The sequence below is a fragment of the Molothrus ater genome, chromosome 5, assembly GCF_012460135.2.
Source record: "Molothrus ater isolate BHLD 08-10-18 breed brown headed cowbird chromosome 5, BPBGC_Mater_1.1, whole genome shotgun sequence".
In the NCBI taxonomy this organism is placed as follows: domain Eukaryota; kingdom Metazoa; phylum Chordata; class Aves; order Passeriformes; family Icteridae; genus Molothrus; species Molothrus ater.
Window position 1 is genome coordinate 22,040,841 of NC_050482.2, and position 15,058 is coordinate 22,055,898.

At 43.1% G+C, this 15,058-nt stretch overlaps 1 protein-coding gene across 1 annotated transcript in view; it reads left to right on the forward strand.

Moving 5' to 3' along the window:
- The window catches only part of ATP6AP1 (ATPase H+ transporting accessory protein 1), a 54,352-nt gene that overhangs the window by 10,909 nt on the left and 28,385 nt on the right, over positions 1-15,058 (forward strand). The window contains exons 4-6 of the mRNA XM_036400359.2: positions 2,571-2,764; positions 3,787-3,830; positions 11,640-11,725. Coding sequence (XP_036256252.1) covers positions 2,571-2,764; positions 3,787-3,830; positions 11,640-11,725 — 324 coding nt within the window. The remainder of the gene's footprint in view (positions 1-2,570; positions 2,765-3,786; positions 3,831-11,639; positions 11,726-15,058) is intronic.

The window sequence follows — 15,058 nt, forward strand, 5'->3', positions numbered from 1 at the left end:
CAGCACTGGTTAGGAGCAGAAGCACAGTTAAGATGTTACTCAGTAATTATACATTTTATATCTTATTCTACATTAAATGAGTAATCTGCTTAATATCCTTCGATGAAATGGCTGTTGCCATTCTGGCTCCTGCTATGGGGCAAGGGATTAAAATATTGAAAATAAAAAAAAAATTATTGAATTGCTCAGAGTTTGAGGTCTAAATGCAAATCTGTAAACAAATCAAAATTATATGTTTCATCTTTTTTCTTCCAAGAGGTGCTAAAAGCACTACTCAAAGACTAAACACTCAAACACTCACAGACAGACTCAAACATTACACAAGATCAGTGCTTTCTCCTCTATTTTAATTTCTGCAGTTACTTTTCACTTAGTCTGGGAAATCAGACAATTCCACATAATCCTTATGAGCATCTATAGAAATATGAAAGTACCTATAGCCTTTGCCTAGGAAGGAAGATGTGAGAAATTAGAAAGAATTACAGAGCAGGTCAGAAAAGCAGTCAAAGAACAGACAAAAAGGAAAAAATGAATAGTAGGAGAAAAGTGTTAGGAACACCACAACACTTGCATTGGAGGGAGAGAGAGAGTCTGTAATAGCTTGAAGATCTCAATGTTGGATCAAGTGAAAGACTTAATCTGGACTTAAATGTAGAAAACCCAAAGGCAAAGTTAACAAGCTGTAAACTAGGGCTCAATGAAAAAATATCTTCCAGTATTCAATTTGTATTGGGTTTTTGTGGCAAGACTTTGGTAGTGGGTGGGCTGCAGGGTTGGCTTTTTTGAGAAGCTGCCAGAAGCTTCCCCTATGTCCAAAAGTGTCAATTCTCCAAGAGAGACCCACCAATGGCCAGGGCCGAGCCCATCAGAGACAGTGCCAGCATATTTAAAAAGGTGAAGAAGTTACTGCACAGAAGCAGATGTGTTTTGAAAAGAGTGAGAATTTATGAGAAACCAGCACCAAGGTCAGCACAGAAGGGGTGGGAGGAGGTGCTCCAGGCAACAGAGCAGGCAGAGATTCGCCTGCAGCCCATGGTGTGACAGCTCTGCCTCTGTAGCCCAGGGAGGAGCAGGGGAGCAGAGATCTACCTGCAACCCATGGAGCACCCAGTGCCAGGAGAGCTGGGGGCCTGAAGGAAGCTGTAACCCTGTGGGAAAGCTCCTGGCAGGACCTGTGGAGAGAGGAGCCCAGGCTGGAGCAGTCTGTTCCTGATGGACTGCACCCCATGGGAGGGACCCACGCTGGAACAGTTCATGAAGAGCTGCAGCCTGTGGGAACGACTCTCCTTGGAGAAGTCCATGGAGGACTGATTGCCATGGGAGGGACCCCATGTGGGAGCAAGGGAAGAGTATGAGGAGTCCTCCCCCCAAGTAGGAAGAGGCAGTAGAGACAATGTGTGATGAACTGACTACAGACCCCATTCTCTGTTCACTTCTCCACTGCAGGGCAGGAGGTAGAGAGTCATGGGTAATGTTGTGCCTGGAAGAAGAGAGGGGTGGGTAGAAGGTGTTTTTTGTTTTATTTCTATTATCATACTCTGATTTGATTGTTAATAAGTTTAATTAATTTTCCCAAGTCAAGACTGTTTTTCTTGTGTAATTGGTTAGTGAATTCTCCCTGGCCCATGAGCTTTTTATTTTCTCTCCTTAGTATAGTTGAAGAGGGAAAGGATAGAGCAGCTTTGGTTGGTACCTGCATCAGGCCACGGTCAACCCACCACAACATTAAATATGGGCTACATTAATTTTGATAATTTTCAAATCTTCACCCTGCACTTTGTTTCCCCAAATATTTCAGGTTAATTTTATTATCAAGAAAAATCTAGGACAGATGTTTTTTGACTGTGCGGGTTCCAAATTTAAAGAATGAGAATGTTTTTCAATTAACTTTATTCAAGTATCTGTATCAGGAACTCAGCTATCTGTAAATAAAGTGGATGATACCCTAATGCTTTATCTGAACCAATTCAGCCTGAGCTTTGTAATTTGTACTTTGAGTAAAAAGGTGGAAAGTATGACATGAATTTTGTTTGTGTGTGTCTGGAGGCTCTGTAGATCCTGAAATCTGCAGCTTTTAAAAATTAATAATTACAAATTAGACATTTTTCTGTACCATGTGCTGTACCACCAGGATGTACACAAATGCAGGGTGTTTTTTATGCAAAGTATGACTTAACTGAATGGAGCTGCTGGAACTGGAGGTGTCTGACACTGATCTTTCTCATATCCAAGGGCATTTAGTTAGAGTCATCTGAGCTTTGCTTCTGGCAGTGCTCATAACAACTACACTCTTAGCTTGAGAACTTCTGCATCATCTAGCTCTCCTCTTCCATACATGTGGAAAAGACAAAAAAATTGGTGTTACTGAGTGCTTTAAGCTTACTGCAAGAAAGTTTAGGAGCAGCCTGCAAGCCACCATCAATCAAGCTGGTGAGAATTCACATGCTGTTTACTGTGGAGGTCCCTCACCTTGAATGTTAAATTAAGAAAACATTATAAAAAAGGTTGTGTTAATTATTAAGCAACTGAATATTAAGCAGGTAAATAAACATCTCGTAAATTTTTTACAGGAAATTCTTCAGTCTTCTCCTTCATCTCTAGTTTTGCCAGCTGTTGACTGCAAGGCTACCAAGTATCTCCTGAATGTTCTTCAAGAAACCGGAGATTGGAAGTTAACAAATGTAACCAATCTCAATGTCTCTCAGCTGGAAGTGAATGCATCTAACCCAAACTTACTGGTGGTTCAGCTACTACCACTTGCCAGGTAGGGGCTTATCACAAACAGAGCTGACCCACATGTGTGCATGACTTTTAGAGCTTTTGAAAATGTCAGTTGTATTCAGGAAACTAAAAAAAAAACAGAGTGCAAGCTTGTAGTGCTATCAAAATTGTTTCTCTTACAAGGAAAAATTCAGTGTTTTTCACAGTCCCCTGATGAGCTTACCAGGTGTAATAGATGAATTATGTTGAGAAAGGTAGTCAGGCATTCCTATTTTGTCTGCCTCATTATATGAGAACAAAGGGGCAGCTAATAAAACTAAATGGCAACACACTTTTCAGCAGAACGGCTCAATTATTTTACTTGACACATGATTTACCTGCAGAATTAATTGCTAGAGGCATTCCAGGGGTCAAAAATACTGGCAGGATAAATAAGCAAGCGAATAAACATACAGACAAAATAAAGAGCCTTATTTTCCATCGCTATGGAAGGAAGGGGAGGGTTATAATTTTTCATGTTTCCAGCTCTGTGAGGGCTGTGATCTAACAGAGAAAGGGAGAGACTGTTCCTTCAGGTGAATGTATATTTAAAAAATATAAGGCATGGTTGCTGAGTTCCTTCTGCTTACTCTTCTTCCCAGCTTGTTACTTGGGCATTTGTACATGTTGGTGTAAGGTGCAGATATCAACATGTCCTAAACAAATGCAATTCTAGCTGTCACATCACAGGAGGCATGATAACAATTTTAAAGAGCTCCTGAACAAATGTTAAACAAGGGCCCAACACCAAATGAAAAACAGCTTCTCAGAGGCTGACCAAAATACTGTCAGTAGTATGGCTTCCCTGCTGCCTAGAAAATCTGAGGGGTTTAAGAATCAGCTGAAGTTGTGGCCCTACATTTTTAATGGCTTTGCAGAAGAAAAGGGTCATTAGGAGGAGATGAAAGAAAAACAGAGGGACTGACAGTAATCCTTTTATCAGTCAGTATCTTCATACATTTCTGATTCACATCATTCTTGCCTAGGAAATATTTTTAATTATTTCTCTTCCCTCTTTTTCTCTAGTGATTTAAAAGAGATTTCCACCCTGGAAGCAATTGCTGAAAATGGTAAGTGATAGTACCTAGACATAACTAACATTTCATCATTTGTGGTTTCAATTGAGCAGCTAGTATTCTCTAGTTCTCAGGCTTTGCTTTGCTACTACCATTTAAAGGCTTTTATCCCACTCCCCTTCTACAGTATTTATAAGCTCTGGCTGTCTTAGTTTTAATCAGACTCTAAGTGTCTGTGACATGAAATGTGAGCTTGATAAATTCACATCTGCTTCAGGCATGGGCCTTTGCTCATTCTCTGAGCAAACCCTACCTGTCCGTGCAGCTTGAGCTGCCTCCTTCAATCTCACCTTGCACACTGGCAGCTGGAGGTGCCAGGCTCATCTGGCAATTCCAAGGCCTTGGTCTCAGCAAAGGGTGTCTGCATGAATAGGAAATGTTTTTCTAATCTTTATAAAACAGTACCGATGGCCTTCTTTGCCTTTGATATCAGTCTTCTATTGGTTTTGCAGTGTATTAAATGCTACTTGTTAAAGTTGAATGTCTCAATATAATACTATAAAAAAAGTTTCTTGCCTAGCATCTCGTTGAAAAAGAGGTGCCATACATGAAAATGGCACTGAGAGGCATGTCATTGCAGAGCTTTCCCTTACTACTCCAAATTAGAAATCAAATTATAAAGCGTGCAAATCACTGAAGTGGTGGTTTTGGAGGTTTACAGTGTAGTGGGCTGATAATTAAACAGTGTTCTTAGTGGCTATAACTGTTTCTGCTCAGAACTGGGGTTGTAAAATCAGCAGCAGATTTGAAAATCAGGGGAAAATACCTTAGTTGTGTATCCTTTTATGTTTGTTTTTATTCTGGTTCAAAATGAGTGGGTTTTATACTAAAACAAGCAGTTGGGTTTTCATCTCTGAATTGCAGAGGAGGTATTTTGTTCTATTTTCTTGTCCCCAGAGCATACTGGGTAGCTGAGCTTTGGCTTAATGTTGGTCTTGGCTAAATAGTGGCTTTGTCTTTATGGGACATTTCTTTCATCAGCTGCATGGATTCAAGAACAAGCTTCCCAAGCCCTAGCATCATAGTATCATAGAATATGCTGAGTTGGAAGGGACCAGCTGGGATCACTGAGTCCATCCTAGCCCTGCACAGGACACCCCAAGAATCACATCATGTACCTGACACTGTTCTCCAAATGCTTCTTGAGCTCTGTCAGGTTTGGCCCTCTGCCACTTCTCTGGGGTGCCCTATTGCAGTGCTCTGGGTAGAAAACCTTTTCCTGATATCTAGCCTAAACCTCCACTGACTCAGTTTCATGTCATTTCCTTGAGTCCTGTCACTGGTCACAAGTGGTGAGATCAGCAGTGCCTGTCCCTTCTCTTCCCCTCATGAGGAAGTTGTAACTGCAATGAGGTTTTGCAATGAGGTTTCCCCTCAGTCTCCTCTTCTCCGGGGTGAACAGACCAAGTGACCTCAGCCACTCCTCATAAGGCTTCCTTCCCCCTTTGACCCTTCATTGTGAGTCAGTGAGGAGCTAGGGGTGGAGCTTCCTGTGTTGCTGCTGAGTTGGGCTGATTTTAAGAGGCCTCTGGGGAGCACAGCGAACAGGAGCGGGCAAACGGGTGTGGTGATTGTGTTGAGTCTCTGGGGCGTGTACAAGGCAGTTTGCACAGGCAGGGCAAGCAGGCAGGGCAAGCAGGTAGGGTTGCCAGCTCTCTTGGTAGTAAGGAGTCCTCTGTGTTCTTTGAGGTCTTTCTGCTGCCCGGTTGTGTTTGAAGTGTCTGTTAGTAATGTTTTCTACACGGTCAAAAACTGTGGCTGGTACAAGTGTAAGTGACCAAGTTGAGCCCTCCAAAATGGATGTGTCTGTACAGACCCATCCGTGCCCAGAGTGTTTGAGCTTATCGGTGGCTTCAGGGAGTGTTGTGGAGGGGACCTGCCTGCACTGTGAACAAGTGAATGACCTCCTTTCACTGGTGACTGAGCTTAGGGAGGAAGTTGAAAGGTTAAGGAGTATCAGGGAGAGTGAAAGGGAAATAGACAGGTGGAGCTCAGCCCTTCCACCTTTAAGGGAGGCCTCTGACCGAGAGACTGAGGACTTATATGCCTCCCGCTCTCAGGCAATAGAAGGGCACCCGGTAGATGAAGAGGAGTGGAAATGGGTCCCCATTCGGGGAGGCAATAACAAAAAATCCTCCCCATCCCCATCATCCAGACAGGTACCACTTCAGAATAGGTATGAGGTCCTGGATCTAGAGACGCAACTAGATGATTTAGGAGAAAATTGTCTGCCCAGTGAACCCCCCAGTTATGATTCATCTGTAAGATGGATCACTACCTCTAACATCAAGAAGAAAAGAAGGGTAATCGTAGTAGGTGATTCCCTTCTGAAGGGAACTGAGGGCCCCATATGTTAACCAGACCCATCCTACAGTGAGGTCTGTTTCCTCCCAGGTACAAAATATCACTGAGAGACTTCCTGGGCTGATTCAGCCTTCTGATTCAGCCACTGCTGATACTCTAGGCTGGCAGTGATGAGATTGAAAAGAGTGTCAAGGCAATTAGAAAGGACTTCAGGGTACTGGGTCAGGTAGTTGATAGGGCAGGAGCACAGGTAGTGTTCTGCTCAGTCCCTTTGGTGGCGGAGGAAAATGAAGAAAGAAACAGGAGAATCCGCATCATCAACAAGTGGCTTAAGGGTTGGTGTCATCGGCAAAATTTTGGATTCTTTGATCATGGGGAAACCTTTACAGCATCTGCTCTGCTAGAACCAGATGGGGTAGATCTCTCTGTTAAGGGCAAAAGGTTTTTAGCTCATGAACTGGCAGACCTCATTGAGAGGACTTTAAACTAGATTTGGAGGGGGAAGGGGGAGCAGCTGAGCTATCTGGAAGCAGGCCCAAGAGTTGCAAGGCTAAGTCAGGGGCGAAGTCAGTAACCCAGCTGAGGTGTGTGTATACCAATGCACACAGCTTGGGCAACAAACAAGAAGAGCTGGAGGCCACGGTGCAACTGCAGAGCTATGATGTAGCTGCCATCACGGAAACACAGTGGGATGACTCCCATAGCTGTAGTACTGCACTGGATGGATACAAGCTCCTCAGAAGAGACAGGAAAGGAAGAAGAGGAGGAGGGGTGCCCCTTTATATTAAGCAGACTTTCGATGCCGTAGAAATTGAAACTAAGGAAGATGGAGTTGAATGCCTATGGGTAAGAATTAAGGGGAAGGCCAACAAGGCTGACACCCTGCTGGGAGTCTGTTATCATCCACCCAACCAGGAAGAAGAGGTAGATGACTTAGTCTATAAGCAGCTAGGTAATGTTTCAAGATCATCAGCCCTTGTTCTTGTGGGTGACTTCAACCTACCAGACATCTGCTGGGAGCTTAATAGAGCAGTAAAGAGGCAGTCTAGGAAATTCTTAGAATGTATGGAGGGCAACTTTCTGTCGCAGCTGGTGGGTGAACCCACCAGGAGAGGGGCTATGTTAGACCTGCTGTTTGCAAATAGAGATGGGCTGGTGGGAGATGTGGTGGTTGGAGGTCGCTTGGGGCAGAGTGATCATGAAATAATAGAGTTCTCAATATTTGGTGAAGTCAGGAGGAGCACCAGGAAGACTCTTACACTGAACTTCCAGAGGGCAGACTTTGGCCTGTTTAGGAGACTTATTCAGAGCGTCCCTTGGGAAACAGCCCTTAAAAACAAAGGAGTTCAGGAAAGGTGGGCATGCCTCAAAACAGAGGTCTTGAGGGCACAGGAACAGACTGTCCCTGTGTGCTGAAAGATCAGTCAACGGGGTGAACGTCCAGCCTGGCTGGGCAAGGAGGTTTTGGAGGTACTTAGGAATAAAAAGAGGATGTATCAGCGTTGGAAGGAGGGTCAGGTCTCTAAGGAAGTATTCAAGAAGGCTGCTGGAGCATGCAGAAAAAAAAATTAGGGAGGTCGAAGCTCATTTTGAACTTAGAATGGCGACTTCTGTAAAGGATAATAAAAAATGTTTTTACAAATCCCTTAATGCTAGAAGGAAGGGTGAGACCAGCCTTTGTTCTTTATTGGACAAGGGAAGGAACTTCGCATCTGCAGATGAGGAGAAGGCAGAAGTGCTTAATGCCTACTTTGCCTCAGTTTTTAGTGGGAAGATGACTTGCCCTCAAGACACCTGCCCGCCTGGAATGGTTGATGGTGTCAAGGAGCAGAATGGTCCCCCCATTATCCAAGAGGAGGCAGTCAAAGAACTACTGAAATGCTTGGATGTTCATAAATCTATGGGACCAGTCAGGATCCACCCCAGGGTAATGAGAGAACTGGCAAATGAGCTTGCAAAGCCACTCTCCATCATTCACCAACAGTCCTGGCTCACTGGTGAGGTTCCGGATGACTGGAAGCTGGCCAATGTGATACCCATTCACAAAAAGGGTGCAAAGGAGGATCCTGGTAATTATAGACCAGTCAGGCTGACCTCAGTACCTGGCAAGATAATGGAACAGTTTATATTAAGTGCCATCACACAGAATTGACAGGATGGCCAGGGTGTCAGACCCAGTCAGCATGGGTTTAGGAGGGGTAGGTCATGTTTGACCAACCTGGTCACCTTTTATGACCAGGTAACCTGCCTAGTGGATGCAGGGAAGGCAGTAGATGTTGTTTATTTGGATTTCAGCAGGGCCTTTGGCACTGTCTCCCACAGCACACTCCAGACAAGCTGGCAGCCCGTGGCTTGGACAGGAGCACTCTTTGCTGGGTTAGGAACTGGCTGGATGGCCAGAGAGTGGTGGTGAATGGTGCCGCATCCAGCTGGCAGCCAGTCACCAGTGGTGTCCCTCAAGGGTCTGTGCTGGGGCCAGTTCTGTTTAATATTTTTATTGATGACATGGATGAGGCTTTAGAGTCTTTCATTAGCAAATTTGCAGATGACACTAAGCTGGGAGCATGTGTGGATCTGTTAGAGGGACGGAGGGCTTTGCAGAGGGACTTGGAACAGTTGGATGGATGGGCAGAATCTAATGGGATGAAGTTCAGTAAGTCCAAGTGCCGAGTCCTGCACTTTGGCCACAATAACCCCCTGCAGTGTTATAGGCTGGGGACGGTGTGGCTGGACAGTGCCCAGGAGGAAAGGGACCTGGGGGTGCTGGTTGACAGTCGGCTGAACATGAGCCAGCAGTGTGCCCTGGTGGCCAAGGAGGCCAATGGCATCCTGGGCTGTGTCAGGAACAGTGTGGCCAGCAGGAGCAGGGAGGTCATTCTTCCCCTGTACTCGGCACTGGTGAGGCCACACCTTGAGTGCTGCGTCCAGTTCTGGCCCCTCAGTTTAGGAGGGACGTTGAGATGCTTGAGCGTGTCCAGAGGAGGCAACGAGGCTGGAGAGGGGCTGGGAACACAAACCCTGTGAGGAACGACTGAGGGAGCTGGGGGTGTTCAGCCTGGAGAAAAGGAGACTCAGAGGTGACCTTGTCACTCTCTTCAAGTTCCTGAAGGGTGACTGTGGTGAGCTGGGGGTCGGTCTCTTTCTCTGGGCAACAACAGACAGAACAAGAGGCCACAGTCTCAAGCTGTGCCAAGGGGAGATACAGGCTAGAATTAAGGAGGAAGTTTTTCACAGAAAGAGTGGTTAAATACTGGAATCATCTACCCAGGGAGGTGGTGGAGTCACCATCCCTCGATGTGTTTAAAAAAAGACTGGCTGTGGCACTTGGTGCCATGATCTAGTTGAGATGTTAGAACATGGGTTGGACTCAATGATCTTAAAGGTCTCTTACAACCTAGAAATTCTGTGATTCTGTGATATCCTTCTTATAATGTAGCACCCAGAACTGCCCCCCAGCTCTGGAGGTGAGGCTGCCCCAGCTCAGAGCAGAGCAGGTCAATCCCCTCCCTTGCCTGGCTGGTGATGCTGTGCCTCATGCCCCCCAGGACAGCGCTGGCCCTCCTGGCTGCCAGGGCACACTGTAGACTCAAGCAGCTGCTGTCCCAGGCCACTTTGTTTTGGGAAAGCAAAGTTAAGAGGTGATCTGTGGGAGGATGGAAGAAAAGGCTATGCCAACTTTTTGGTTAGTATCAACTAGATTTTACTCAGGAAGAAGGTGTGCGGATTAGAGATGTGCCACTTTGCTTGGCCAAGTACAGAATCTGCACTATTGTTCCCAAGTAGGTACCTAATTTAGGTGCTCTAGAACATGGTGGACAGTCTGAGCTCTTTTCTTTGGAGAATTTGAAAATACTTCATAAGAAAGGTATATTCTGATCACAGGCAAACAAGAGATCTATATCAACCCTCTTGTCATAAGGATGTTCACAGAAGCTTCTCTGGATGAAGGAGTTACCTCTAGAATCTTCCTGAAGGCAGGAGTTATAGATGTTACTGGTAACTATAGTTACATGTATCTCCCTTCTGAAGGGAAATGCAAATAATATGTTATTTCAGAAAGCTATTGGTTGCTTTAATGAAAGAAAACCCAAAGTCAATCTCTGCATTTTTATACATATTACTTTTTTTTTGTTCTGAAAATTTTTGCTAAGGCAGAAGAGAATTTCCTATGAATCCAGATTACAAAATCAATGTTATATAATGCCTTGGATCTCCACAACCAATGTAATTATGGCAGTAGTTTTTAGGCAGTTGTTTTTCTGAGTAAGTACATTTCTCATAGTAGATTCTCTTAGCAATAATTTTGAGAAGGAAAATTCTGTGCTGTGATTCTTGACTGATATGAGGAAATCAGTTCAGCTGAAATCCTACAGAAAAAAGCAATACTTCAATTCTTACAAAAGCCAAATATTTTACTCAGCCAGGACACCATAATTACAGTAAATAGAAGTGATTAAAGAGGATAATAATAGAAATTCTTAATTTCAGCAAATGCAAATAAAACACAATTCCTCTAAAGTATAACCTCAAAAATCTGAGAAGTTTGTATATCCAGGTTACAAAATCTCCATCCACCAGACTGGTACATGAAGGAGAAGTGGGAAGGCACTGAAACAGTAAATGTGAGTCTGCTTGCTTGCTTCTCAGGCAGTCCCAATAACAACACTAATAATGGCTCATGAGTCACAGCTGTTGTGCTCCTTATAAGCAGATGTTCATGTTTCTGCACAAATATTGAAAACATTTGTCAGTTGAAAGCATTTATTGCAACTGCCTGTGGTTTCAGAACTAGAGGAGGGTCTTTTGTAGAGGCATATTTGGACCTTTTTGAAAGGCCCTCTCTTCCTTATTTGCTTCTTCTTACTTTTTCAGAATACTCCACCATATTTCTCCTTTGGCCCAATATAATTGGGGAAATTTTTCTGTGTCCTGTTGGGGGTGCAGAAGCAGGCTTTAAATCCATGGAAGAGAAAAGAATTATTGCTACCAGTATTATACATATCATGCTCCACACTAAACACCATGTTTTGAGTGTTTTTTGTCAGTGGTAGTTACATGTATTTTGTAATTCACAGAACAGCACTGATTACATTTTATTATTTATTTATTAACTGATCACTTGACTAACAGTATATGCATCCTGCATGTACTCTCTTAAAGAAAGAAAAGAAACCTCTGAAGTGATTTCTCCTGCTCGTGCTTTTAATTGCCCAAAGTTCAAACTTTTGGGTATATATTCTGTGGTTTTACTTTTCTATTTCAAAATCACCCCTTTTTCTGAACAGTTGTATTTTTTTTAAATCATCTCACTGAAATTGTGCATTTTTCAAGACATTGAGAGTGTCTTATCCCATTTGTACCTAGATAGAATGAGCACTTAAGTTGCTGAAACAAACTGAATAAGCTTAAACATCTAGCTCATTACTTCTCCAACTGCTGTAGGATTTTAGCTTTCTTACCTTACTGAGTTTGTTGAATTATACATGTTTCTGTTTACAGACAAAATAATTGGAAGAGTGACCATGGATCTGCAGGAACGAGGGATTCATTTTTCAGTCATTTACACTGCAGTGAGACCTTCAAGGGTGAGTAATCATCAGTGCCTACAACTGTCAGATTTTTGTCATCCAATAGCTTAATGTTTACAGGAGAAGTCTGTAGATGATTTTCAAGATTATAGAGATAAACAATCTATATTATATGAGGTTTTGACCAGAAATGATTGCATGAATTTTCATATATGATAGCTATATCACATAACTATTGAAGTTTTACTCTTTTAGGAGACTATAAATTTGCTTTTGTCCATAGAACTTTTTAATGTTGTTAAGAACTGTAAGTTAATTTATTTTTTCAGTTTAACTCTAGTGGTTTTGCAGTGATTTCTAGGTGGAACGTTATCAAACTTCCTAGTGTGGCTGGTTAGTACAGACAGAGTGCTATAAATTAACTGAAGGCTACTAAAGTATCCATTTTAAAATTAATTGGTTTAATTTCTTTTAAGCAATACTTGGTATTTACAACTGCAAGGTTAAGTTTTCACCCTTGCTGATAGTCAGAATATAATTTATAGATCGCATCATATCACATTAAGTAACAATGCAGGATAGTTATTTATGCAGTTATCTTTTTGTATGACATACAGGTTGCAATCAAAAAATAATAATTTTTTAATTTTAATGTGAATAAATAGAAGACAGTCTTGCCTTGAGGAAAAAAACAGAATTCCCATTAAGAAGAGAAACATGTGAAGGATGGGCTGAATCCTAAAAAATGCAACTGTGTCTATCTGTTTCAGAAGTAACACAATGTGAGCTCCTAATATGATAATGGACTCATAGAATCATTAAGATTGGAAAAGACCTCCAAGATCATTGAATCTAACCTTTGACTGATCACCATCAGGTCAAATAAAGCAGAGCACTAAATGCCACATCCAGTAATTTCTTGAGTAGTTCCAGGGATGGTGACTCCACCACCTTCCTGGACAGTCTGTTTCAATGCTTGACAGCCCTTTCAGGGAGGAAATTCATCCTGATGTCCCACCTGAACCTCCCCTGGTGCAGCTTGAGGCCATTTCTTCCTGTCCTCTTGCTGGCTGCCTGGAAGAAGAGGCTACACCTGGCTGCAACCTCCTTTCAGGCACTTGGGAAATGATGAGGTCCCCTGAGCCTCCTCCTGTCCTGGCTGAACACCCCAGCTCCCTCAGCCCTCCTCATGTGGCTTGCTCCCTAGACCCTTCCCCAGCTCCACTGCCCTCTCTGGACACGCTCCAGCCCCTCAGTGTCTGTCTTTTTGTTCTGAGGGGCCCAGAGCTGGACAGAGCCCTTGAGGTGGGACCTCACCAGTGCTGAGAACAGGAGAACAATCTCTGCCCTGGTCCTGCTGGCCCCACCACTGCTGATACAGGCCAGGATGGCAATGGCCTTCTTGGCCACCTGGGCACACCCTGGATCGTGTTCAGCTGCTGTCAACCAACACAGCCACGTCCTTTGTACTCGCACAGTTTCGTGAGTGTCCAGGTGGCACAGTGGGTCACTAGCTGCCTCCTCTTGGATTGCAGGGCTCCTAATCTGCTCCCAGACCTTGTCTAGCAGCTAAAATGTTGCCCTGAGGACAACCAGTCTTGCTGTGACAGACTGAGGCAAAGAAAGTACAAGTACCTCAGCCTTTTCCTGATACTTGGTTACAATGTTCCCCCCTTCCCCACATCCAAGGAAAGAGAATTTACTTAGCTCTCCTTTTGCTGGTAATTTATTTATAAAAACACTTTTTATTATCTCCCACAGCAGTTGCCAGATTGAGCTCTAGCTGAGTTTTCAACTTTCTAATTTTCTCTCTACATGGCCTAACAACACCCTTCTACTCTCCCTGGGCTGCCTGCCCCTTCTTGGAAAGATCCTTAACTCTTTTTTCTTTTTTCCCCTCTGATTTCCAGTGAGAGCTCCCTGTTCAGCCAGGCAGGTCTTCTTCCCACATCAGCTCATCTTCTGGCACATGGGGATAGCCTCCTTCTGTGCTTTTAAGATTTCTTTCTTAAAGTGTGTCTAACTCTCCTGCACTCCTTTGTTATTAAGGACTGTCCAAGGTAGAGGTTTTGTTGACCCTCTTCCTCACTTCACCAAGAATTGTGAACTCTACCATTTTGGGGTCGCTATGCCCAAGGCAGCCTCTTAGCACCACATCTCCCCCCAGCCCTTCTCTGTTCATAAACAGCAGGTCCAGCAGGGCACTGTCCCTGGTAGACTCAGTCAGATGTGTCAGAAATTTTTCTTCCTCATGCTCCAGGAACCTCCTAGACTGCCTCTTCACTGTGTTGAGTTTCCAGCAGACATCTGGCAAGTTAAAGTCTCCCACAAGAACAAAGGCTAGCAATCATGAAACATTAGCCAGTTGGTTATAGAATGTTTCACCTGCCATTCCTTGGTTTAGGCAACATGAAAGACGTTTGTGTGATTGTCTAGATCTAGCATGAGAAGTGCCAACAGGATCTTGAGAGGCTGGAAGGTTCTCAGGAGGTAGCACAATGAAAAATGCACTGCTATTCTTATTACAAGAATAAAACCTAGAAAACCTGTGTTCAGTGGGTGCAGAGGGAAGTCCCTTTATCTTATCCAAAAGAAGAGTAAGAGGCCACATAAATGGACTTCATGAATGTTCTTTAAGTGAATGAGCCCCTCAAAGGGGCTGTGTTCATTTGAAAATAGGATGGGGTTTTGCATGGAGGCAGGATCTTGAACCTCTGACTAATCCAACAAGGTGATCACAATACTCTCTTCAGGCTCTGGGGCAAAAGCAAATTCTACTGAAGAAAAACAAGAACTTTCTTCAAAAATTCACCCTGGAAAATTAACTTCCAGAGACTGGATTTTGGAGATCAAACTTAGAAAAAAACCCAGTAACATAAGGAAGCAAGCTCACATTGATATGTACTGTGTGTTTTTTGTGGCAAAGGATAGAATATTAGTCCAGAACTTGTGATCTGCCTTTTCTTGTCTTTCTTTTTTTAACAAAGACCCAAAATGAAACTAAAATTTATTTTGTTATTGTGGCTCTTTATGGTTTGAAATCAAAGGCACATGGGCATTCTTAGCTGAAAATTGCATTTAGAACAATTGGAATGAAAAATATTTTTAATTAATGAAAAAGTGGAATTAAGAGAAGGAATTTTTTTAATCAATTTTAAAAAGATTTTAAATGTATGCATATTTCAACAGGCTTTCCAAATTAAAGTAACTAACTTTGAGCAGCTGAAGAACCTTTAAATAATTAAAATAATGTATTTTAAGATGTTCTACATTTTTAAAATAAAAGCAATTTAAACTTTTCACAATTGTATAAAATTTAATACTTTATAAAAGCATTTGAACCATTTTTTGGCCCCTCACAATAACTTTATTTGAGTGCATTCAAGGTTA